Here is a 27,500-nt window from a genome sequence, read left to right as displayed (position 1 = left end):
AAAGAAAAAGAAACTTGTCAAAAGTTTGACAATGGTTGCAATCTTGAACTTTATAACACTGTCGAGAAACACGACTCAATACGGCTGACAAAGAGCCACGTTTGAGTGCAGGAAAATACAACTAAAAAACAACCAAGATCCGCAATGGTTAAACAAAAACACTGTTCTTCGCTGACACGAATAGAACAATGAGACATTCAAAATCGTGATGGATGAAGGAGAAGCAACCGTGAAATTATTCCAGAAGTGATAATGATAAGATGGGGAGGGAGCAGGAAGCCATGAAATATTACCAAGAGAATTTTAGATACAAACAAAAAAAAAAAGAGAGAAAAATATATAAGAACGAAGTCCAAGAAATTATAATCACTTCGAGAGATGTTTGTCTTTTGGGCCTGACCGGAAGAAAATATACGTATATCATTCATAAAAGTACTGCCAACATGGCCTTCTGACAACTAGGCGTCCTACGATTAGGATTAACATTTACAGACCAGCGTATGACAAAAGACATTATAACTTCCTGCTCAGGAGAACGGCTGGGAATTCATGATTCAAGTGAACGCTGAGGTCTACGGGTTAGCAACAAGAGACTTGGCGTACAGCCTAAGACGCCAGTGGTTGGTAAAAAACTCCAAGGGATTTTCATGCCAGACCTTTAATGTATATATATATATATATATATATATATATATATATATATATATATATATATATATATATATATATATATATATATATATATATATATATATATATATATACATATATATATATATATATATATATATATATATATATATATATATATATATATATATATATATATATATATATATATATATATATATATATATATATATATATATATATATATATATATATATATATATATATATGTATATATATATATATATATATATATATATATATATATATATATATATATATATATATATATATATATATATATATATATATATATATATATATATATATATATATATATATATATATATATATATATATATATATATAATCACAGTCCTTTCGCTGAAATTAGATATTTATGAATATCTAGATCATCTCCAATTCTCTACATAGATTTGAGGGATTTGAGGACTGTATTTTCAATAGTAAGCACCACATATATGCTAGTGGCATTTTCTATTCGTCAAATACTATTGTGACTTCAACGTTAATATAAACCCGAACTCTACTCTTACTAGAAAGACGGAGGTACGCTCTCTTCGTTATATTATCAAGGTGATAACTACGTAAGGTAATGTTGATTTAAGGTACTTAAAGTTTTCTTAATGGGCAATGAGGGTAAATATACTACAATTAATACATAAAGATTCTGTTATTCAAGAAGTACGATACGATGAAACTAAGAGAAAAACAGATATCATTTTCTTTAAGATATTTTTCCTCGCCAGTTATTCAAATTCCAGCCTTCACTACATCGCATCTACATATTTTTTTCCTTTTATTTAACGTCTTAGATTTATCGGTTAACACCCTCTCCAGATCCCCTGCCATTCTTAACCCCATTTCTCTACACTTCCTCTCTTCTCTTTCTTTATCCTCTCTTCTCCCCCTTCCCCAATCTTTTCAAACTTCCTCACTCCATCTCCCCCACATCCTCCTTCGGATTAAGAGGAAAAACACTTATAATCCTTTTCGGCCAAGCTTTTCCATCGACAGCCTTTGAGAACAGGGGTTTCCAGGTCTGGCAATACATCTTAGGTTCGGCCAGACGCCGGCAGAGGGAAACACTATACATCTCGTATGGTATTAATCTCTCTGTCAAACGCAACTCCCTTAGGAAAACACCAAAATGTTAGCGAGCGTTATCTATGTAGGTTTTGTGTGTTTGTGTATGTAGGTGTATATATCGGATGAACATAAGATAACAAAGATATGTGGATAATATAGAAGTATCGCAGTCTTAAGGGCTCTTTCACAGAAATTGGTATTAAGGTAATTATGGATATATATATAAATGAGATACAATATATACATATGCAATCCAATAGATAGACAAATATAAATGAGGCTTTACGGTAATAGTAATAACGATAATGATAACAAAGATAATGATAATGATAATTATGATAATAACAATAACAGTAATGATAATAATAATAATGATAATAATAATAATAATAATAGTAATAATAATAATAATGATAATAATAATGATAATGATAACAGCCATAATAATAGTAGTAATAATCATAATACTTATAATAATAATAAAGAAATTATAATAATGATAATAATAGTAATAATGGTAATAATGATAATGGTAATAATAATAGTAATAATAATAATAATAATAATAATAATAATAATAATAATAATAATAATAATAATAATAATAATAATAATAATGATAATAATAGTAATGATAATAATGATAATAATAATAATAATAACAATAATAATAATAATAATAATAATAATAGTAATAATAATAATAATAATAATAATAATAATGATAATAATAATAATAATAATAATAATAATAATAATAATAATAATAATAATAATAATAATAATAATAATAATAATAACATAATCTTTACCTTTATCATTATCATCATTGTTATTATTATTATCTTTATCATCTCATTATAATCATTATCATTATTATTGTTATCATTATAATTATTATCATTAGTATCATCATTATCATTATCATTATTATTATCCTTATTGTTATTATCATTATTGTTATTACTATTATTATTATTATCATTATCATTAGTATTACTATCATTATGAATATTAGTGTTATTGCTATTATTACTACACAAACCCGTCCCTCTAGTATGAGGCACCTGTAGTTCTGAGGCTGTCCTTACGGGAGCAGGGTAATGTGGGCTTCTTCGAGGAGGAAAGTTCCTCAACGAAGCTGTGCTCTTTTCCGTCCACTGACGACGATAGTCACACAGCTTTGTAGGAGGCCTTTCGGTAGGGGTACTATCACTGGCAGACAGAGTCCAGGAGCAATATATGTATATGTATATATATATATATATATATATATATATATATATATATATATATATATATATATATATATATATATATATATATACATATATATATATATATATATATATATATATATATATATATATATATATATATATATATATATATATATATATATATATATATATATATATATATATATATATATATATATATATATATATATATATATATATATATATATATATATGTGTGTGTGTGTGTGTGTGTGTGTGTGTGTGTGTGTGTGTGTGTATTCAATTAGTTTTAATGGAATATGACTTCATCCTGTCGCTGATCAATCAAGCTATTCAGGTTAAACTTTTCTGTGTAATAATCTATGCCTTATAATCAGGAGTCTTTCAGAGATCAATTTATTGACATTTTCGTTTCATTAATATGTGTATTAATGAAACATTTCTTTTGAGGTTCGTTGGATTTATTTCTATAATTTCTATTAAGATATGATAACGATACTTTTATAGGTATGTACGGGGAATTATTGCACTCCCTTATACCTCTGTAATATGCCCAGTGCGCATGAACTTAGAGTGAGCACATTTTGTACTTTTCGCTATATTTCTGACTCAGAGCGTAGAATTTTCCATCGGTATATCTATCCGCAGAATGTCGATGTCACGTTATAAAGCCCCTCTTTCTCATAGACATAAAAAGAAAGTATATGTTATAAAGTAATACACTAGATTTATAGGTACGAATATGTACTGCAGCTGAACGTACCTATTACATCGACTATCGTCGCATTAATTCAGACAATATAACCACGGGTGTGTGGAGGGCGGGAGGTAGCAATACACCACGAAGAAAACGCTGTGAAAGGGCTCGGAATGATATTTCGACTCTGAAATATAGCCACTAGACTCTCATATTCTGTGTTCCCCTCACACTCAACTGTCACCGGGAATCCCAAGACTGTTATTTCCCTATGGGGCATTGTGTTCGCCGATCTGGTGCACGTAATCTTCAAAAACAATGGAGATAGTTCGACTTACCTCTCGTGAATGGCCTCACCTCTCCGCCGACGCCTGCGTTGATGCAAATATTTTGTGGATTTCTTCAGATTTGTAGAGGATTAAGGCGGGTTGTTGGTGACCCTTTACCAAGAGTCTTTAAAGTGGGTTCAGGTTTATGGAAGGGATCACGCAAGTCCCCAAACTGGAGAATTTGCGGTTTAGGAAAATGGCCTTCCCGGAGCAGGTCGACATGACGTCAGAGGCGTCAGCGGCAACAAGCGGCGGCGACGGCGGCGGCGGCAGCGGCGTTGGCGAGAACACTATCCTTCCCTTCCGTTACCGACCTGCGGCAGACACCCGCCGACGACAAAGTCCCGAACGATAAACTTAGTTAGCGGTCACATCCACCGATTTTCTCCCATCGGAGATGGTAAATCTGGAAAGCCTTGGCCGTCGTGTCGATCGTGGTTGAGCTTAGGTCGACTGAATACCGTCAAATCTCCCTTAAAATGGAAGCCTCATATTGGAGTTTCTGTCCTCCAGAAGACCCTCGGAGTACCCCCATTGAGATGTACATGAATTTAAAATTTCATCCAGGGATTTTCCTCGTCCAAACTAGCGTTGCAAACCTAGTCCTGTGGTTGATCTGGCCACAGATGTATAAGAAAAAAATATTCGCCAAAGGGATTTCCTGTTAATATTAGATTCCTTTAGTGAATTCTCTAATGCTCCTGAGAGCATTCAAAGGATCCCCCTCGGTTGCTCTAGATCAAATTTAACCCCACAAAAGAATTGAAATTACTATAAGAAACGAAGAATGAGCATGAAAAGAAAATTAACAAGTCCACCATTCTGCAACTTAGGAAAAAAAAGAGAGAATTTTTCTCCCGTAGAACCTTCGCCTTCCGTGATTAATCTCCCAGAAATAAAACTGTAAGGAAACTTCTTAATCGATACGAAAATCAGAATAGTAAAAAGTCTTTCCTTTAGCGTCATAAAAAGAGTAATTCAGCTCCGCTTCTCCACGTTATATTAGCCACTTCAGGAGTGATATGTGCTACATGGCGAAGAGGACCCACGAAGTCATCCAACCCGAAGACGAAGAAAAAAAAAAAGGAGAGCTTCCCCATTGCCCATCTATAAAACCTGCGTGAAGAGTGTGCGAATCTCGGCTAACGTGTGTGTTTAAGAGTAACTTAACAAGCAATAAAGATAGCAATCAGCCAATTTGCAGCGGCTGTTGAGCGGCGAATCCAACGCTAAAACACTAGCCCTCATCAGCGTTACCGGTCATAAAACCCAACTGCCCTAAGCTCGTGGATGACATTGACCTTAAAGAGAGAGAATGGAAGGAGGAACCCTGATATTCCTTTCGAGCACATGGTAGAGAGCGTGGATTTTACTACATCGCGCCATCAAAACAAACCATAAAGTGAAGTTATGGCGGCCATGTTCCCTGCCACTGACTGCGCATGCGTGGACCCGCCCCCTATGTATTCCTCCGCCGCGATCCCTTCCCCTGGGAAATTCCACTATGTTTCGTCCAGATTTGTATTTTCCTGTTCTATGAAATTATGAATTCTCAATTTACAAGATTTAGAATGAAATGTCTGTATATTTCCTTCTTACAGTTTTTTGAAAAGTTGCAATCCTTTCCAATATGTAAGAACAAAATATCAATGTCTCAGTGATAATACGAATGATATGAAATACATCTTTTAAGACAGAACGAAAAACTTTTCCTCATCTTCAACGTTGGTCTGTGGAGGAGGGGGTGTGTGTTTGGGGGAGGGAGGGTTGTAGGAAGACATTAAGAGAACGTTGGTGAACACGCTCAGTTCTTGTGGCAGCCGCCGTGCGGGGAAGAACCTTGCTGCCGGTGACCCTTAGTATGAAATATGACTGGTGGGCAAAATAAAACATAAAAACAGCTCCCAGTTTTTCTTCAGATTAGTTTGGTCGCTCTGAGTTGAGGGATCCTCAAGAAAAATGAAATTCTGAAGTAACACAAGTCTCTTAGAGGGACACACACACACACACACACACACACGCATAAATTCAAAGTAATATAGTCAGACCAAACCGATAAATAACACGATTAAACTCCGTCGCTGTGCCTGTTTCATCTCAGAAATCAACGGTGTTAAGCACTTGGGGGAGGGAGGGATTTTATTTCAACAACGTAATAAACTTTCGTGTCAGGTTAGCATCCGGCACAAGTGATACGCGTAAACACACAGGAACAATGAATAAACATCTAACCGGATACTCGGCACTGCACTCGACCCAAGATAAAAAAAAAAAGGGAGGGAGAGAAACGCGGGTCTAAAAGAAGAAGTACTGTGTGGAATGCTGTTGTTTGTCCGTCTCTTTGACTTCAAACTAATGGGGACGACACAGAATTTAATGGTCTGTGCTGTTTGTTCCACATGATCATTGACTCTTAGTCTTAACGCCATTCACTTTCCCTGCATCACAAAGTTTTATAATTTTGTTTCTGCAGGTAATCCGTGACGTATTTACACTCGTGACTGAATTGTTGACTCTTATTCAATACATCACCCAGTTCAATGCAATTGGTTCTCAGGCCAGGAATAAACACGAGGTAGTTTGGTAAATGTTTTCCAAGGGACTGATGGATAATGTAATGAAAGTGATAATAGATATTCTAAAAAAAAAAAAGCCTTATTTCTGAGGTTTCCTTGGACAATTTGCATACTTTTAGGTTATAAGCATGTCATATATATATATATATATATATATATATATATATATATATATATATATATATATATATATATATATATATTTATATATATATATATATATATATATATATATATATATATATATATATATATATATATATATATATATATATATATATGTGTGTGTGTGTGTGTGTGTGTCTTGTTGTTGATATCATGAGTGACTTGGTAAGAGGAATATTTCTAAAATCCAAGTGCGCAAAGAGTCGAGTTGAAGAAATGGAACGGGAAGAGCTTATTGAGAAGGTAACCAGCTAAGAATCATGAAAGGGGTGGCACAGGGAAGAACGACAAAGTTAGGGCAGAAATCTCGAGTATGATAGTGGGGTTGAGGGACACTTGGTACTGGAAGGGAATAGACGACTTCGTCTGGGGTATCTGAATGCACTATGTGAGTAGGCTGGACAGGGAGAGACAGGACGGTTAAGTGGACACAAGCGACTTGCTTCGATGAACACGTGATTGGTATGGGAGTTGAACGTCTGACGCATTAAGCTGAGCATGGAGGGACGCAAGACAAAAATAATACATAGATGCGTAGCTAGGTGGGAGATTTAGGGGTTCAACAAGTGACAAAGGTATATGAACTGGTAGTCGAACAAGAGGACTGAATAGATGAGAAGATGGGGGAGGGGGGCTGACGAGAGAAGGGAATCATGGTTGTCGAATAAGTGATCGCAGTAGTTGACAAGGAGTTGGAATGAGGCTGAGTAGCTGGTTGAACGTAAAATGAAAAGGGTTTGTGGTAAGGAGAGGAGGATTGAACACCTAACTGATGGAAATGAAGAGGAAACGGAGGTTGTGGTTTGGAAAATCACATGTGAGTATTTTGACGAAGAGGGAAGGAAGTTGAGAAAGAAGAGAGGGGAGGATGGAATCCTTGAACTTGTATAAGGAGGCCTCAGATACAGATGTGGGAGTACATTGGAAGGACAGATAACGGCAAACCTTTGTGGTAGCAACACATATTTGGGAGTCACTATCAGTTGTAGAGACAATGCAGGAGTTGAAAGACTGGTTGAGGAAAGAGGATTCAACGAGACTTAAGAGAACTGAGGGAGGGAAAAGATGGACCATATGATGAAGGAGGAGAAGTGAACAAGCAAGAGTTTTGGGGTAGAAAAAGTTGAGGGAAGACCTGCGAACGAGAGGTGGAGAAGTAAGAAAGAATGATCTGTAGAAAAGGATGTTCTGAACCAACCCCACGTAGCGGACGATGTTCTAAACTAACCCCAGATAGCTGAGGATGTTCTAAACTAACCCCACGTAGCTGAGGATGTTCTAAAATAACCCCACCTAGCTGAAGATGTTCTAAACTAAAACCTCTATGTAGGAGCCCATGCAGGAGTGGAAGTTTCTCCCTCCCTCTTGCACTATACCAGCCCTGGGCAGCGGCACATGATTCATCATTGTGGGAGACTATACATCAGCGTGACACCTTAATACATCGTGGCCATTACCGATAGCTCAGCAAGTTATGATTATCCTGCAAAATGCCTTCATTAAAAGGCCCGATAAAAAGGCAAGTCTCCGTCAGAGAAACAGAAAAGAGGATACAGTTTTTAATGTATATAATTGACCTAATTACCACACCGGTGATAAATCTTTCTCACTCACATACACACACACACACACACACACACACACACACACACACACACACACACACACACACACACACACACACACACACACACACACACACACACACACACACACACACACACACACACACACACACACAGGTGTCACAGAGCCCCCATTTAAGGGACAGTTGGCACCAGAGCCGAACACCTGCGATCACAGATGCGAAGTTGTTTCTGAAAGGCTTATTACGTTATTACATCTGTCTATATTACCGATGTGTATACATGAAGCCCCGAGCGGTTTGACTCGCTCTCTCATGGTGTTCCCTAAGGTTTGATAAGTCTGTTGAATCTGCTTCAGTCATGATGTCTTTGTCTTTATATGCTCTCTCTCTTTCTCTCTCTCTCTCTCTACGTAGGTACTGGTAGGTGGGTATCCCATTTTCCACAATATCTTTCAGTCCTCCTCTGATTCTTAATGATAGGCCGGAAATACATATCAGGCTCTTGGTGGATGTATATTCCCATGATAAGTACTGACAGGAATATCTAAGTGACATTTGGTGACTTTTATTGTAGAGACGACAATGTTAAGGCCAGCGTGATGATAGTATTCAATTGAGGCTACAGTGGTGTGTATGTGTGTGTGTGTGTGTGTGTGTGTGTGTGTGTGTGTGTGTGTGTGTGTGTGTGTGTGTGTGTGTGTGTTCTCTGGCATTGTTGTGACATCATCTAACTCGACCTTACCCAGGGCTATCAGATACCTAGGCTTCATCTGCATGATGGGCGGTATCTCGTCCTCTCATCTTGCTCTCCCATCCCTCACTCCCCCTCCCTCACTCTCCCTCTCTCATCTTACTCACTGTCTTCCTCATACTCCCCCTGTTGTCCACTTGTTTCTGTATCTCCCACAGTTCTTTCTCCTCTTTCCTTCTCTCTTTCATCCTCGCCTTCATTGTTTCGGTCTCTTGTCCTCTCTGTGCCTCGGCACTCTCTCTCTCCAATACACCTCACCACATCCTCTGCCATACAAAACCTCCCCTATCATAATCTCCCTTTCCCACACAGATCCCCATATAAGCAAACACCCAACAGCCATGACAGGAGACGTTCTCTTGTGACGACTACATATCATTTATCTCCCTTGATACCGCATCCTACTTAATGCTTTGAGACCGACCATCTCTCTCTCTCTCTCTCTCTCTCTCTCTCTCTCTCTCTCTCTCTCTCTCTCTCTCTCTCTCTCTCTCTCTCTCTCCTGCGTGAGTGAGTGTGTATCCCATCCATCTGTCTATTCGTCTATCTATTACCCGCGAAATCGAAATGTAAATCTAGTTCAATTCCATCTGGGGGTAATTAGATATGATACCAATTTAAATGGTCGTAGGGTAAACTAAGTTAAATCGTCCTTATGAATGGCGGTCTCTCCTCGAACTCCTTCTATTTAGCCTCCCTCCCTCCCTCCTGGTCGTTCATCAACACCGTGCCTTCCCACCTTCTCTCTCTCTCTCTCTCTCTCTCTCTCTCTCTCTCTCTCTCTCTCTCTCTCTCTCTCTCTCTCTCTCTCTCTCTCTCTCTCTCACAAAGTAAACTGAACCCCCGGTGGTGTTAATCATCAGGAGTAATTATCCCCTGGAACAGGTCATCGCAGTATTATTCAAGCCACAATGATCGTCAATTAAGGGATCACACCAACACTAGGATGAAAAGGAGGAGGAGGAGAAGAAGGATGAGGAAGATGAAGAGGATGAGGAAGATGAAGAGGAGGAGGAGAAGGAGGATGAAGAGTAGGAGGAATTGGAAGTGTAAGAGGAAGGGAAAAGGAAGAAGGACGAATAAAAGAAGAGGACTGGGAAGGGAAGGAGGAGGAGAAGAAATGGGACAAAAGACAAGGAAAGGGAAGAAAGTGAACTTAAAGGAGAGGAAGGGGAAAAAGATGAGAAATGGGTCAAAATACGAAAGAGGAGTTCAGGAGGAGAGAGAGAATATGAATGAAAAGATGCAAAAGATGATATACACATGATCACAGGACGAAAAGGGGGTGAAAGGTCATGAGACGAGAATGGACAAGAGGGAGAGAGACAAAAAAAAGTAGGAAAGGGACAAAGAGATGAGAAGTAAGTTAAGAAATAGGTGAAGATAAGGGGATACAAGTGAGTGTGAAAACAAGAATAGAAACTGTTGACATACAAGAGACGAAAGACGAAAGAAGAGAAGAAATGTGAAACACTGTTTGCGCATAACTCGAATATGAAACGATCGTTAATGCCATTTTCAATTAAGTCCAGCGAAGGAAAGTGTTTTCTTCAGGAGATATAAGACCTATGGACGTATACAGAGGCAGTTATTTATGCTTCTGCACTAGCCAGGAATGCAGGAACATAAGAACAAGAAAATTGGACTTGATATTGCTCACTTCATGCCATGACCCCGGATCACCAAAGTGAAGCAGTTCCATTTGGAATGAACCCCCACTCTGGACCGAATCTTTTTGAACTCCAGTCAGTGAAATGATACAAATTGATTAAGCCAGTGTGTTTGATAATGCCTATGTGTATTGCTGTATATTGAAGAGTATATATGGTAGACCCCCACTAGAACACTTTCTATTATAGGAATAGACTTCCTATTATCAAGTCTAGGATGCAGAGGGATGAAACGTGTGGAGTATAACCGTTTCACCCGAAGTCTATGGGGTGCACGAAGCATATTTCACTCCTGTGGCTTACCACTAACTTGCACCAACGATCATTCTCTTGTGGTGTATGTTGGTGGGAAGGAGCTCCAGTACGGAGGAAGAGAGAGAGAGAGAGAGAGAGAGAGAGAGAGAGAGAGAGAGAGAGAGAGAGAGAGAGAGAGAGAGAGAGAGAGAGAGAGAGAGAGAGAGATGCTCGAAGGGTGAGAGAGAGAAACAGGGCATAGACAGGATGGGAGAGGGAAGCATGGATGGTGAAGAGATGGGAAGTAGGAAGGATGTGAATGACGAAGGGACAGGGAAGAGAAAATGTGGAGAGATGAGTACATGGGAAGGACAGATAACAGGAGGCCTGATGGTCCATGACGAGGTTATCTGTGGTCATAATCTTATTGTGGCAGAAATAGGATAGCAGAAAAGAGATCATATTTGGATGTCATACTCAGGGGGAGAAGGAAGAGGGGGAGAGATCATGTTGTGTGTCATACACAGCAGGAGGAGGAGGAGAAGGAGGAGAAAGAGGAAAGGGTGGATGGGAAAGGGTAGGGGAAAGGGAGGGGAAAGGAGAGTGAAGGGGTAAAGAGAGTATTGGGGCAGAAGACAGTACGACGAGGAGGAAGAGAAGGAGTACAAGGGAGTGGAGGAAATATAACCCCATGGAATTACACCATTCAAAAGGTTTCTAAATACACGAATATTAATGACTTGACCCGAAATGACTTAACCTGAAACGACCTGACTCCAAGCTGTACTACGGTTAAGTAATAGAACTGACTCATTTTCTCGAGCCATTTGGTTGAAGGAAGGTTCTCACACATAACACCGTTTACAGTGGTGTTTCTGACTGAGATCTTAACATTAGTGCACCTGCAGCACATTGTATGCATGTGATTATAGCTTGAATGTGATGCTTGACGACTTTGAATCATGACTGAATGAAACCACAGGTGTGAATGTTCTTTTAGGTAATGTAGTTCAAGGTGCCTTTAGGATTCACGGACGCAAGCCTTCAAGATGTGACGTGTGTCTGAGATGTACAAGTAATACATGCAAGTATCAATGTAGAACTAGTTTATGATATTAAGCTTCAGAGAGTTATAAGGGTCATTGATCCTGCTCATGTCTCATTGCTTTCATTACCCAGTGCTTGCTTCGGCTGCTTGCTTATAGATGGCGCAAAATGAAGTGGAATTTCAGTTGATATTCATCTCTCTTTCTCTCTCTCCTTTAGGAAGTGATGTCTGTGGTATATAAATGGTCGTTTAATGATCACATCCTCGTTCTGGGTGACGAAACAAGGTCTTTGGCCTTGATATTGAGCTGAAACTATTTCTCGTTTCCTTCTTTTGGAAATCGGGTTGATAAATGACAGTAAATCTAAATGATATACAAAAAGACAATGCTGTATCCTCCGTGATTATCATGATGACCCATCATTGCATAAGGGAAGTACGGACTTTAGTATATCAAATCACCACAAGTATATATACAGCTCTAATACAGCTGAATATGAATGTTACAAGAATTGTCGAAGACTTTGGGGAACTTAGGTAAAAATCTGCTTCAAGTGTTTTCGTAGAATTCTTTGGCTAATGGCGAAAGGGCTTACGAAACTCATCAATAAATGACGAACACATGTTGGTAGATATTACAAGAACCCCATCACCATTAGCTGATGATGAGGAAACAGTAGGTTTATTAATAGTGGTGCAGGGAACCAATGACATCTTTCAAGCAGACTTGCAAACATCGGAATCATCGAAAACCATCATGTAATTTAACAGTTAATGAGACCCTTTTATTTCCCCCTTGACCATTGTGCATTCGCCCCATGAGCATAATGACGAGAACTGATACCATCTAGCGACTAATGGCGAGCCATCGACCAACACATTAAAATAGTGGAATGCCATTGGGCCATCCTCCTGAACATCGTATGGATATCCCCAGGCAATAATGGTGCAGACTTTAGGGCCAGACTCTCCTCCGTCATGTAGCAGACTGGACAACACGTTCCCCAGTCTCACTAGACAGGCTCACTCTCCGACGCTATATGAAAACGAGGACGAAATTTAGGGCGAAAACTTGATGTCATTGTCATATGCAGGAAACTTGGAAAGTCGTTTAGGGATAAAGGGTTCTATTAGACAGCGGTTTAGATAGCTGCTTAGATGCTGTTCATCCACTCTATCTATCTGTGTATCTCTCTATCTATCTTTCTTTATATATATATATATATATATATATATATATATATATATATATATATATATATATATATATATATATATATATATATATATATATATATATATATATATATATATATATATATATATATATATAATCTGTCTGTCCATCTATCTATATATCATTCAGCCCACTTCTAAATCCATGGGGTGGATCAGGCACATTCAGCCTCTTAATTCACTCATTTACAGCCTCAACCCATACCCAGGGTATTTAAGTGAAACAACGTCTTCCACACTAATGTAAGTGTTCTTGTCCTATCACGTGGTTATACACGTACGTGCCATGAGAGCTAATCAGGCATACGCGGTCGTTTTGGATAGGGAGTTAATTTTTCTTACACACCATCGCTGTTCATTTAGCTGTGAGGATGCGTCTGAGATGGAAAGATTATTTGCTTCCTCCATTGAGAGGGAGGAAAAGAAGGGATGTAGTGCCTAGGTGATGGTAGAATGAATGAGTCATTTTAAACCTAGAATGTAACGCTTATAGGCACAGTCCTTCACTTCACCTGTCCTACATTAAGAAAGTCAGTGACAGTGTATCTGAAGATAATCAACGAGATGCACATTATTGGTAGGAAGGTAACATATTAGATACTGTTCAATTAAGCATTGTGAGATAATTTTGGTGTTCTAGAGATCTATAGAGACCACAGAACCAAGAAATCACTCGTTACGTTTTGTGAGTCTTATAAACTCACTCGTGTAAACTTTCCTGTGACCTTTTTAAAGCCAAAGGAAATCGTTTCAAATAGGTTTAAGGATGATCGTATCGTAGTGTCTCAGACCATCTTAAACCTACCTAAGGTATTCTATTCTCTCTTGACGGCATTGAATCCTCACTGACAAATTCCAAGATCCATTTCGTAATGTAGGAGCCATCTCGAAGCATCTCAGAACTCAGTCGAACCGAGGATCTTGATACCTCACCTCAGACGTGTATGGGAGCTCCTCCCCCCTCAGCATGTGGCAGTCTAGAACAAACACCAGGCCACTGTGACTCCCAGGACCAGGCCCTTGCCGTCCGTAACCCGACCCTCTAAGGGACCCGCTGCCGTTTTGAACTGTTTAATCGCCCGCTGACGTCCCTGGGTCGTCGAGGTGACCAAGTAATTGACCGACGGGGCAGTAAAAGTCAGGCGGGCGCGCCGGATCCCCGATACTACTGAAGGGACTGGATTATGCCCTCATTTGCTGCCTAGATGGAGTCTGATGCCACTGACAAATGAGCCAGGGTAGAGATTGGGGTTGGGGGGATGTAGGGGGAAGATGTCTGGGAGATGTGTTGGGGAGGAAGGGAGGAAGGTGGCGAGGGAGGGAGGTGGCGACGGAGGGAGGGAGGGATTCTTCGAGTGAGGTAGGTGGATAAATGGGGGAGGTGGATATATTGGGGGTGGGGGGGGGAGCAACAGACGAGTTTTTATGAATGGCAACCCGAGAAATGTTGTGGGTGGAGGGTAATGTAAGGTGTGTGTGGTTGTGTGTGTGTGTGTGTGTGTGTGTGGGTGTGTGTGTGGGGGGGGGAAGGGGTGCGTTTTTTTCCTGTGCATTATTATGTGGGATGTGACCAGCTATCTTGTCACCTGGATGATGACAATTGTATTGGATATTGATATGAAGTTTTCACAAATTCAATTTTGTGTTTGTAAGAAGTTAGCAGGAGGAACAACAAGGAGAAGAGGGAGGAGGAAAAGGGGGAGAAGGAACAGGATTAAAAGTGAATGAAGAAATATGGGTAAACAAAAGCAATGACATAAGAAATGAAAGGGGAAGAAAACGAAGATGAAGGAAATGAAGACCAAGGAATATTGATTTTATTGATGATAATAACGATGATGAGAAGAATGGGGAGGAATAGGAAAAATGAAGGAAAAATAGGATATGGAAGAGAAAGAAAATCAAAGGAAGAATATGGAAGAGAAACAAGACTACAGAACCACTTCAATCACTGCCATTTATGCTAGTAGTAGTAGTAGTAGTAGTAGTAGTAGTAGTGGTGGTGGTAGTAGTAGTAGCAGTAGCGGTGCTTGTAGTACCATAAGAAAAAGAAAAGAATAGGGTTCCCTAATACGGGATCTCACCGACAGAGGTAGAATTTATGTTCTACTTATGGCATGATAATCAAGATGTACAACAGATATACGAGAAAGACTTCCAGAGAATACCTGTCATCGAGCCACAGGCAGTTTATGTTTATCCAACGCCGTATGTATTGCTGTTGATATTGCAGTATTACATGCCAATATGTATTGCTGTTGATATTACAGTATTACATGCCAATAAAACGAACTGAAGTGCAAATTTAAGTAAAACCATAGCTAATAATAATAATCCATTATGTGTGAGGGTTGGAATCTCCCTTTCCTCCGTCACAAGATCCAAAATCTCTTCCAGCTTAGTGTCTAAAGATTCAAAACTCAGGAACTGAAAGTTCCCCATCCCCATACTCGAAGACTATAATTCATACCCAGTTCTAGAACGAGCAGTTAACTAATTCAGAGTCGGTGTTCCCTCACTAAAAATCTGTTGACTTCTTATCGACCCAGGGACTAGAACTTTTACATCTTCAAAACTAGAGAGCCTCCAATATAGTCGTAGACCAAAAACTAAAAGAATCCTTCACTTGAACCAGATGCATCCATACCTTAAGAACTGTATGCCTCCTCCTACTTCAGAAATCAGAGAACAAAGTTCCAAGTCAATGAAACTGATAATATCGTTCCTTGTCAAAGAAAGAAAAAACCCTCCTTTGTCATCCTCATCACAAGCTATTGTCTCGTCCAAAGAAAAAAATTTAGAGGAAACTGTATTTCTAACCGAGTGATCACGTTCCTCACACAGACGTCTCATTACTAATGTCACATCTAGAAGCGTTCGTGACAGCTTCATGCTCGAGCAATAGCTCGAGGTAGAGAGCATCGCCAGTCGAGGTATAGTTACATGTTGTAACTGGAGATTTAACCCTGCTGCATGCTGGATCACCTCTGTGTGTGTGTGTGTGTGTGTGTGTGTGTGTGTGTGTGTGAGTTATCTTTCACTGCTGCAGCCCAAGTCTTCGCGATATGATTTCTTGAAAGTGCGTGACTTCGAACCGCAAAAACTACAATAATCATTATTTTTGATCGATGGGAATCAAAGGAGGGAGCAACGCGTCTTGACACCAAGGTTTTCGCTGATCGATTACCGAAGTTGGCGTGAGTTCGATGTCCCGACATTGTAATGACGCTCTTATCCTCATTCCTGAGTGTGTTGGTGTAGGTGCGAACGCCACATTACCCACCATGTCTGATTCTTAGTGCAAAATTTTGGGTTGGCGAAGTCTCAGCTCATTTAATATGCAAATGAAGTATTGCATTATGCATGATGTATGTATATACATCTGAGCGCTGACAGAACGACCGGACTCAACCCCCAGCGCCAGAGGCAAAAGCACCTCTCTATGGTGTTTTCCTTCGCTTTTTGTTTGCCTTCGAAGCTTCTTGTCACCAGCAGTCTTTACAGGATTGTTTCCGATCAATCGCCCTAATGTTATGTCAAAGACCAGAGTACGTGGACCGCAAATACGACCTCTAGTTTGGTACTTCGAAGCGAGCAGTCGAGTTTGTCAGGTGCCTCGTCTTCATTCTTCGATATTATGGCTGAATTCCTCTCCTTGGGAACTTATCACTCAAGGATACAGGAGGATAGAACATGACCTGCGTCTTACGTTCGTCAACAGAAGCGTCCTTTCACGTAAACATTCCAATCCAATAATGTGAAGTTGTAGATCCTCCTAAACGGCAATCGCGAGTTTCCCGTTTTTTACCTTCAGTTGGGCCAGAGAGCATGGGAAGGCTAGGATTTCTGTGAGGGGGGGAGGAGGAGGGGGAGAGAGTGGGACTGGGAGAGGAGAGGAGGGAGAAGAGGGAGGGGTAGGGGGAGAGGGGAGCAGGAAGAGAGAGAGTGAGAGCGCTGGAGAGAGAGAGAGCGAGCGTAAGGGGGGGAGGAGGGGGGGAGGAGGAGAGGGAGGAAGCTGGCGGGGGGCGGAGTCTCCCGTATTGATTACCTTATTGAAATTCGGGCCATGCTTGAGACGTGAGCTCCCCAGCCCTCTCTCCCCCAGCACGAACACGGTGCTCCCACCATCTGTGTGGCCCCCCCAGCACACGCTGGAGGCACTCTAGGACCACACAACTGTCTCCAGGACCATCACGAAGGAGGACGAAGTAGTAGTAGGTGTAGGAGGGGCGGCGCTCAGGAGACGCGTCAAGAGGGAAGGATCGGGAGGCGGCCCACAAGATCCTCCGACCTGTGTGTACCCACGTGCGTGTGAGTGCAGGGGAACCTTGCGACAGGTCGTAAGAGTTACATGTGTCGTAGTGTCAGTATGTACTGTGACTTGAACTTTGACCATGGACGGAGATGAGGACTCTATACGTTCTTGAATCGTCTATAGTATGGTCTAGAATGACCGAGTATTGGGAGGAATGATAATTGAATAAAGAGAGAGTAGAAGGAAGTCATGTGAGTCAGTAAGGTACTCGGTGTTCACCTGTGAGAACTCCTCCCACGGATCCTTTGCCCTCCTTACCCCCTCCACAACCCCCTACCGCCTCTCTCTCTCTCTCTCTCTCTCTCTCTCTCTCTCTCTCTCTCTCTCTCTCTCTCTCTCTCTCTCTCTCTCTCTCTCTCTCTCTCTCTGTTGCCTGTCGCGCAGGAGACGTTGGCTGAGGGTCGAGGCCCCTCCTACTCTGAAATGGGGGCGGCGCCCCACGATGAATGGCTCTCCTGCCCCCTACTCCCGTTCTCCTCTCTCTGTCTGTCTGTCTCGCGCTCTCTCTCTCTCTCCCTGGGCCTCCCCGACACAACAATGTCCCCCCCATCCCCCTTCCCCCCGTCGCCATGGTTCAGCCATCACCTACGCCATACATGTAAAATGCTTCTTTCATTTTTCCCTCGTTTCTTTCTTCCGTGAATCTAACCAGGAGAGATAACTTGGGAGACTGATGAGTGTTGACAAACGAAGCTGAGACAGTTCATATTCGCGACGGTGACCCATCAGAGGAGAGTCTAAAGCGACAAGCAGCGGTGAATGACTGTCTGGCTGTGTGTTGCGAGCCTTCAGACGCCACTAGTCTGCTGCTGACGAAGAGCCAAGAACAGAAGACAAGTTTTTCAGCCCCTTGTACGTAGCCAAGTGCTGTGCTGAGCCAGCGTAGTGGATTTGTGCGTCTCGACTGTAAACAGTTTAGACTGCAGGAGTTCACCTTTGGCACCTGAACAGGCGCCTCTTCGACCCTATTCCTCTATAATGTTTTGATATATCTTGTGTTTATGATCTGTTTCTTACCATCGAAGGTAATCACTAACGGGATTTGGTTAATGAGGAGGAAATAAAGACTAGTTATAAAAGAAATACAGACTAGTTATCAAGCATCTCTCCTGCTTGAGGGGAAGAGAGAAACTCCATATCTGAAGCAACATTTCAACCTCAATCAATGAATCCTTCAACAATATCCCAACCCTTTAAAAAGAAAATGGTAAGAGGATTGTACTCACCTTAAACCTAGCTTATAGATGAAGTTGTGTCGTTAGTTTTGTGTGGGGTTCGGGGGGTTCTGGTCCCCAACGGGCCCCCCTCCCGCCCCTTGGTTAGAGGTCATAGATTGGGCATTGTTAGCTCCGGGTTGCTGTGCCGACATCTTCGCGGCCTGTGCTTGCTTTTCCTGTTCATTAAGCTCTTTAATCGCCTGGATCTCTTTCTTCAGTTTCATCCTCCTGTTCTGGAACCAGATTTTGATTTGTCGCTCAGTGAGGCAGAGAGCGTGGGCCATTTCTATTCTTCTTCGCCGAGTTAGGTAATGATTGGTGTGGAACTCTTTCTCCAGCTCGAGCGTCTGGTACCTTGTGTACGTCTGTCTTCCACGGCGCCGCAGACCATTTGCCCCTGCAGAGGGAAAAGGGAAATGGAGATCATTAGGGAGAGGCCTCTTTTTTTTTTGTGTGTGTGTGTGTGTGTGTGTGTGTGTGATGTGATTCAGTCGCCAAAAGAAAAAAAAGGCTCGATAAAGATGCAGATTTATGTCTGTAAACGAGGTGTGTGTGTGTGTGTGTGTGTGTGTGTGTGTAATTAAAACCCTCTGTTAATGAAGACACACTGATATCCTAATCCAAAGATGGCAATATCGAGAAAATAATATGTCCATTGATATCTTATCTTGACTGACTGATGATTGTGATAATTTAGCAAATACAGCACACAGGATAATAAGAAATGTCTACTGATATCAATTCTATATGTAAATGATGTTATTTGTAAATATAAAGGAAAACGTTAATGAGTTAAATCCATTACTTACATGAATAAAGAGGGGAATAAAATGAGATACCAGTGTTCAAATGCTTGAAGAGAATTGTCTGATAATGATGTTAATAATTAACCATTTACTACTTAATCTAACAAAGGTATACATAATGATTACTTACCATAAACCATAGCTATTAAATACACACACACACACACACACACACACACACACACACACACACACACACACACACACACAATGTAAAGGAAACTGTGAATGCCGACCATATAGAGAAGTTTAAAAGTCTATTTGATGATATAGAAAGGTGAAGAAATAGGGTCTCACGCATGTATAATATCCTCCCCGTGCTGGGGAAATAGGTTGATATGAATAGGTAGATATGTACAATGAAAATAATAGGAGGAAAACATAACAAGATTCTAATCCACTCATAAATGAAGATAGAACAAGATACATTATCAGCAGATAACAGATCGATCTCTCTCTCTCTCTCTCTCTCTCTCTCTCTCTCTCTCTCTCTCTCTCTCTCGACAATTGGGGAGAGAGAGAGAGAGAGAGAGAGAGAGAGAGAGAGAGAGAGAGAGAGAGAGAGAGAGAGAGAGAGAGAGAGAGAGAGAGAGAGAGAGAGAGAGAGAGAGAGAGAGAGAGAGAGAGAGGCCAGCTACTGACTCAGTCATTTCATTTGAATATTCCAATGTGGTGGCGATCATCTCCACTTCACATATTGTAGCCTGATACCCAATGATTCCCTCGGGGGTATTTCTTTCATCTTTCATTTTCTTTCTTAGACACTTATTGTTACTGGCGGATGGGCGTTCTGACCGACACACAGGCAAGCTAAAGGTTCTCTTTATAACACTCCTGTTGATACTATACTGTATGAAGTTATCCATCTGTTTATGCATATATATATATATATGAGGACACACAACACAGACGCGCACACACACACACACACACACACACACACACACACACGCTGTCTGTCTGTCTGTACACGTAGATGTACTAATATACACATAAGTATGATTATTTCTCATCTTCATGGCCAATAATGTTGAAAAGTTAGCTGGTGTTGGAACCTGGACGTGTATTGCTTACTTATGACACAAACTGGCATGAGAGACATAATTCCCCCCAACTGGCTGGGCTAATGAGTCACTCAGCTTAATTACCCGAGTCACGACGACTTGTCATAAGGGTAATTAACGACGACACTCGAGAGATACTTATGCCCTTTCAGAACTTAGCGAATCTGAATGTCTTTTGGCTTGGCAAGAACTGGGAATTTCGCAACCTTGGCGGGAATTTGATTACGATTAATCAATCATACTTAATGATACGTATAATTACTCATAGTGATATCTCAAAAGATTAATCTCATGAGACTATAATTACTAAATAAGATTATTTTGTTATCTATGGGATAATTAGGCTTCATGACGTTCACGTCTATATTCTAGTCTATATTTAACATTATATATTTAGGTATAGGCTGGTAACCACTCGTCTCAAGAGGCCAGATAAAGGATAAATCTTATGTGTATTGCAAACTCTATGGGAATATTCCATACTTTTAGACCTGACCAAAGATATACTTTTAAGAATTGACAGAAATGATGCTTGTACACTTAACAATGTAATAAGTTGAGACTTAACCAAATGTGACATTTCACAATGTCACCAAAGTAATAGTTTCGACCTTAGCTAAAGTAATGCCTTTAGACTTAGCTAGGGTAAACTTTTAGACTTAAGAAAGGTAAAAGCTTTAGACTTAGTCAAAGTAACACTTTTAAGATTTAGGCAAAGTGACACTATTAGACTCAGCCAAAGTAGACGTCTTTCTCAAACATCTAAAGCAATGAAACCAAAAAAACTTTTCCATATGTAAATGGCTGAGGGATAGAATTAATAGTATATCACTCTTCATATATTTCTTTCTGATTTCTTTCACTTAGCAGCAATTTGGGTAATATTCCTGATATGTAATTATGATTTAAAGACTGAATTCCTTTTATGGGTTAAGAAAAATCGTAGCAAGTGTATTATAAAGTAATGGAGTTGATAACCTGGTATCTTTTAAGAAAAGAGCTTTTTCAATAAGAAGAAAGACATTGTGATCCCGGGAAGAGATCTTAATTATAAAGGGTTTGAGGCCGGGACAAAAGAGTCTGATCCCTTATTAATGGAAGCGTGGAGACCTATGTCGTCGACTCATGCGATGCTTTTCTGTTATGGATGACCACACGAAGGGGGTCTCGAGGCAAATTGGCTCCGATCATGATAGTCTCTATGACCAGATATACATCCGGGCTATTTGGAGATGGTCTTTTATGAAATTAGATTGAAATTTTTGTTTCCCTTTACTTAAAACAATGTTATTGGTTGCAAGGTCAAAACTGAACTACAGAATATGTCTGTGAGTTATATGCGTGCACAAATACGTTCATTTAACTCATACATGTAAGAAAACTTGTATGAATTAATGATCGTATGAATATATACACAAAAACGCTTCTGTTCGTCATTTTGACATCATGATATTCTTCAGTCTAACTAGAATGATTATGTGTTGAAAGTTCACCAATGAAAAGTTTGATCTAGGCATCTGGAAATGTTTGATTAATGATTAACCAAATTCAAATAGGATCATCTAAATTTAGTATCGTCAAAATCTATAGAGTTCAAATATTTGCTTTTCTTATTCAGCGTTGAATTGCGAACACATTGCAAAAATTCACATTGTAAATTCTGTATTGAAAGCTTTATCAGCAAATGCCTAAAAGCATATGATTAATCTATATATATCTATTGTACCTTTATAGATAGGGTTATCTATCTGTTTACCTAGTCGTTTGATCATTAGCCCACATATATATATATATATATATATATATATATATATATATATATATATATATATATATATATATACATATATATATATATATATATATATATATATATATATCCCTGGGGATAGGGGAGCAAGAATACTTCCCACGTATTCCCTGCGTGTCGTAGAAGGCGACTAAAAGGGGAGGGAGCGGGGGGCTGGAAATCCTCCCCTCTCGTTTTTTTTTTTCTAATTTTCCAAAAGAAGGAACAGAGAATTGGGCCAGGTGAGGGTAGTCCCTCAAAGGCCCAGTCATCTGTTCTTAACGCTACCTCACTAATGCGGGAAATGGCGAATAGTTTGAAAAGTTTGAATATATATATATATATATATATATATATATATATATATATATATATATATATATATATATATATATATATATATGTGTGTGTGTGTGTGTGTGTGTGTGTGTGTGTGTGTGTGTGCACTTGTAAATCACTTACAACATACGTTGAAAAGTAAAAGATTTTTTCTATGTATCACAGACAACCCGCTACAGAAAAAAGTCTAAAAAGGATAAAAAGAATGATGAAATAACACTACAAGATGCAATCGGATTCCATTCCTCGTCTTAAGGGAAAATGTCAAAGCATTTGATCTAAATTCTAATATCCTTGCACAAATGAAGATGGAGTAAAATTCGTATTTTGACGCCTAAAATGAAGCTGAGGTCATAGCATTCGACTGACCTACTCCCATAATGAACCCGAAGGCGTATGTTTCGACGGTCCGACACCCTAAAACGTACCCAAAATAGTAAGTTTCGATAGACGGAAACCGAAAATGTGCTCTAAGTCGTGCTCTTGAACTGACCGACGCTCAAAACGTACACAAAATCGTATCTGGACGGACCGACACTCAAAATATACCCGATATCGTACTTTCTGACGGATAGCCACGCAGGTACATACACTCCGATGAACCGAGATAATCAACAATGAACCTAAACTCTTAAATCTTTAACGGAGAGATGGTCGAAGTCTTGGCTGCCTCCTCCTCCTCCAGAGACAGGGCAAGGAGAGGAGGGGGGGACAGAAAACGGAGAATATTTGAAAGAACATTAGCCAACTTTCGACAGGTGACTCTCGAAGTCTTCGTGAACCATGTCCTCCCTGTATAATCCCGGGTCATTAGGATTGTGCTCCCTTGACGCGAAGCTAATCATCGGGGTAGACGTGGTTCAACCATTTCTCCGTGATGGCTCGGGCTAGTTTTGATGGTTTTTCCAATATCTGAGAGGATCTGTGTTCTTCAAGGTGGGTAAGGGATGGTGGGGACGACGCAGAGGTTTAAGGGATAGGTATAAAGGATGGATAGAGAGGCTTGGTGAATGGTTGGGGATAAGGGGAATAAGAAGAGGGGATAGTAAGAGCTGTTCGGTGAGAAGAGATGGAAGAAAAGGGAGAGCTGAAATCTTTTCGACATGTGAAGAGAGAGAGAGAGAGAGAGAGAGAGAGAGAGAGAGAGAGAGAGAGAGAGAGAGAGAGAGAGAGAGAGAGAGAGAGAGAGAGAGAGAGAGAGAGAGAGAGAGAGAGAGAGAGAGAGAGAGAGAGAGAGAGAGAGAGAGAGGACTGAGGAAAGGTAGGACCGAGGAAGGATTAAGGGATCCTTCAATTCGGCGAAGGACTCTGGCGTAGTTGCCTTCTCTGTGGTAGGACTTCAAAAAAAGGTCTTACTCGGCTAAGGAGGAGGTATAAACCTCATTACCATTGGCCACCATCCTCATCAGCAACACCGTCGCCAAAGTATATCTAGCGAGAAATTAAAAGGTAATTAGATTTCACCTTGGCTACCTGTGATGAGGATATAGTAAGGCCAGGAGAGGAGGAGGAGGAGGGTCCGAGGTCTCGTTGTAAGTCAAGTATGTTTTATGTACCAAACGGGAAACCATCTCGTATATTACGGCATTTTTAGTTTTACTCGATCTAAAAGGCATCTCGTCTTTTTTTCTCATCTTTTTTTCTCTCGTAAAACGTCCGGCCTCGTGTGCTTTCAAGGCTTTTTTTTGCTTTGCAAGTGTTTCTCTTTAAGTGGTTTACGGAAGGGGATGGATGGATTTGGCTTCGAAGGTATTATTTCTTTCTTAAAGTGACATATACATCATCACGGGAGTGTCATTCATTCATGTCTTTCTCTTATAATTGAGATGGAATACTCTCAATTCTATCCTCCTCTCCTTTCCATTCATTCCATTCACTATTTCTCTCTCTATCTCTCTCTCTTACAGAATCATTCCATTCATTCCATTTCCTCTTTCTCTCTCTCTCTCTCTCTATCTCTCTCTCTTACACAATCATACACACTGTCTCTCTTGCACATACACACTGCACTGCCTCTCTCTCCATCAGGTCTCCAACCACCCACTTCCTTACTATCATTAATACCCACTCATTTCCCGGCACCCCTGCACCCCTTTCCATCTCCCCATCTACGCCGACCCACAAAACCCTCCCTCATACACTATTAACAGCCAGAAACAAAGAAGCTATCCATCTCAAACAATAGGCAATACCTTCTGAAATATATGTACCACACTTTCATGTCAACAAAGGGATATAAGACCTAAACAATAGACTAGAGCTAGTATTTCTTTTCTTCTCTCTTCTTACGGATGACGTATACATCTGGAGAAACCGTAGCGACGGTAAGATACAATGGGAATGGCACGAAAAATATCGACTTTCCTGAATTTTTTTTTTCAGGAGTTTCCAATATGCTATTCTTTAGGCAGACGTTTATATCTTTCTCAAAATACCGTTAACTTTTCCTTCAGAGGTTTTGGATTGTATGAATGCCGTCATGAGTTCATATATATATATATATATATATATATATATATATATATATATATATATATATATATATATATATATATATATATATATATATATATGTATATATATATATATATATATATATATATATTCCTATGTATCTAATTTCAATAATCTACATTTGGATTCGAGAAATATGGATTCATTATAATGGTATGTCTTATATAGTATATTAATCATATTTGTTTTTTAGCTGTATATTTCTATATAACTATATAGCAGATGATAGGCTTGTGTATTTGTCCTTTGTTATCGAAGACACGATTGCATCAAAATCCTGATGCAAATATGTTACAAGGAATTTTGTGATCACCAGAGGAGCAGATGCTGTCCTTATCAGAAAATTGGAGAGGAGTCAGAGAGAGCGTATCATGTCCTATGGGTGACATATAGAGCCATACGGATAGGGGGAAGAGGAAGGGAAAAGGAAAAGGGGAAAGGGAAAAGGGGGGAAGGAAGGAGTAGAACCCTCTCTTTTCTCATCCTCAACCCTGTGTTTGGTCTTGAGGATGGTCTGCTGTCACTCCTCTGTCCTTGAATTCTTCTTCTCTCCAACATCACACACACACACACACACACACACACACACACACACACACACACACACACACACACACACACACACATAGACCACACGGACACCAAGGTTCAAGCGAGGAGGTCTGGCCTTAACACAACTTGAATAAACGGAGAAAGAGAAAAAAAAAAAAGAAAGGCATAGAATACAAAAACTGGAAGTTAGAGAAAGGACAAAGGTGTAGAAAAGGGGAATCTAACTCGATCATTCTTGAAAATCAATCCCATACCACTTTACAAACTCGACCCAGGATCACTTTTCTCCAAGTTTTCAGATAAATCTACGATCTTCGACAAACAGTATTACAAACACTCCTGGAAGATCCATCTACGAGGCTCAGTCATGAAAGATAAAGAGTCCTCGATACCCTCCCCTTCTCCTTGACTGGAGTATCGTAATGCCTTCACCTACAGCTACTTTTTATTTTATTTATTGCAGGGAGGACGACGACGTCCGGAAGGTCTGTTAGAAGAAGAGAGGAGTTTCCAAGTACCTACAAGACACAAGAGAACGTCATAGGAAGAGAGAAGGAGATTCCAAGTACCTACAAGACATGAGAAAACGTCAGAAGAAGAAGGGAGGAGGTTCCAAGTACCTACAGGACACAAGAGAACGTCAGAGGAAGAGAGGAGGAGGAGGTTCCAAGTACCTACAGGACATGAGGAAACACAAGAAGACGTTCGTGGCTTCTCCAGTGATCATCGCAGATATAAATTGCGAACTCTTCCCAGCGGGACTTCGAAGGCTCCCATGATCATAAAGTCTCCCTTGTCGCTTTGTCTCATCGTAATTAAGCCTTTGGTAAGTTATTTATATATATATATATATATATATATATATATATATATATATATATATATATATATATATATATATATATATATATATTAGTCATATTTTCATTAAGCATAATTCTAGATTCGCTTTGGCTTTTATTTATGTAATATCAGTGGTTTTTATATCAAGAAATTACGGGAAAAAATTCAAAAGAATAATAGACTTAAAAAGTTACTTCTAATGTGGCTGATAGTACATAGTAGAAGTGAAAAAAGAAGAGAGAGAGAGAGAGAGAGAGAGAGAGAGAGAGAGAGAGAGAGAGAGAGAGAGAGAGAGAGAGAGAGAGAGAGAGAGAGAGAGAGAGAGAGAGAGAGAGAGAGAGAGAGAGAGAGAGTATATGAATATGGAAGAATAAGAGAAAAATCATGGGGAAGAAGAAGAGGAAAATTGAAATACATTCTAAAATATTTTTGTTAGACCGATAGGAGAAAGAAAAAAAAAATCCCAACTTACTTCACTTGTTAAAAGCTAACACACACACACACACACACACACACACACACCCGTCAGCAACGCATCTAAATCATCAACAATTCAAGGGTGTTTGATGCGAGGTTCCTCCGCGTTCGCTGGAAATAACAACGGATTTACACCCCCGCCAAGTCTCTTCGAGCGACCAATAATGGCACTCGACTTCCAAAGCTTTCAGAATTGCTAATGGAGGTTCTCGTCCTCTGAGGTTGGAATGACGACGACGAGGTTGTCGAGGTTGATTTTGAGGGTTTGGC

The 27,500-nt window shown here is 39.9% G+C and overlaps 1 protein-coding gene and 1 long non-coding RNA gene across 10 annotated transcripts in view; one reads left to right on the top strand and one right to left on the bottom strand.

Moving 5' to 3' along the window:
• Positions 1 to 27,500, bottom strand: part of LOC139756572 (homeotic protein ultrabithorax-like) — an 821,256-nt gene that overhangs the window by 411,205 nt on the left and 382,551 nt on the right. For 7 of the 9 annotated variants that reach the window (XR_011714386.1, XM_071676182.1, XM_071676183.1 and 4 more), the window contains one exon: positions 18,856 to 19,243. Coding sequence is in view for 6 of the 9 variants with exons in the window: in XM_071676182.1 (XP_071532283.1) it covers positions 18,888 to 19,243 (356 nt within the window). In the remaining 3 variants the exon portion in view is untranslated. Of the gene's footprint in view, positions 1 to 18,855; positions 19,244 to 27,500 lie in introns of those variants that run through there. The other 2 variants (XM_071676191.1, XM_071676185.1) reach the window with 2 other exon arrangements.
• The window catches only part of LOC139756576 (uncharacterized), a 58,047-nt gene that overhangs the window by 22,969 nt on the left and 7,578 nt on the right, over positions 1 to 27,500 (top strand). The window contains exon 2 of the long non-coding RNA XR_011714393.1: positions 26,374 to 26,736. This is a non-coding gene — a long non-coding RNA (uncharacterized lncRNA). The remainder of the gene's footprint in view (positions 1 to 26,373; positions 26,737 to 27,500) is intronic.

The sequence above is a fragment of the Panulirus ornatus genome, chromosome 22, assembly GCF_036320965.1.
Source record: "Panulirus ornatus isolate Po-2019 chromosome 22, ASM3632096v1, whole genome shotgun sequence".
NCBI lineage: Eukaryota > Metazoa > Arthropoda > Malacostraca > Decapoda > Palinuridae > Panulirus > Panulirus ornatus.
Note: the sequence above shows the minus strand (reverse complement) of the source record. Positions and strands in the feature narration are given on the sequence as shown.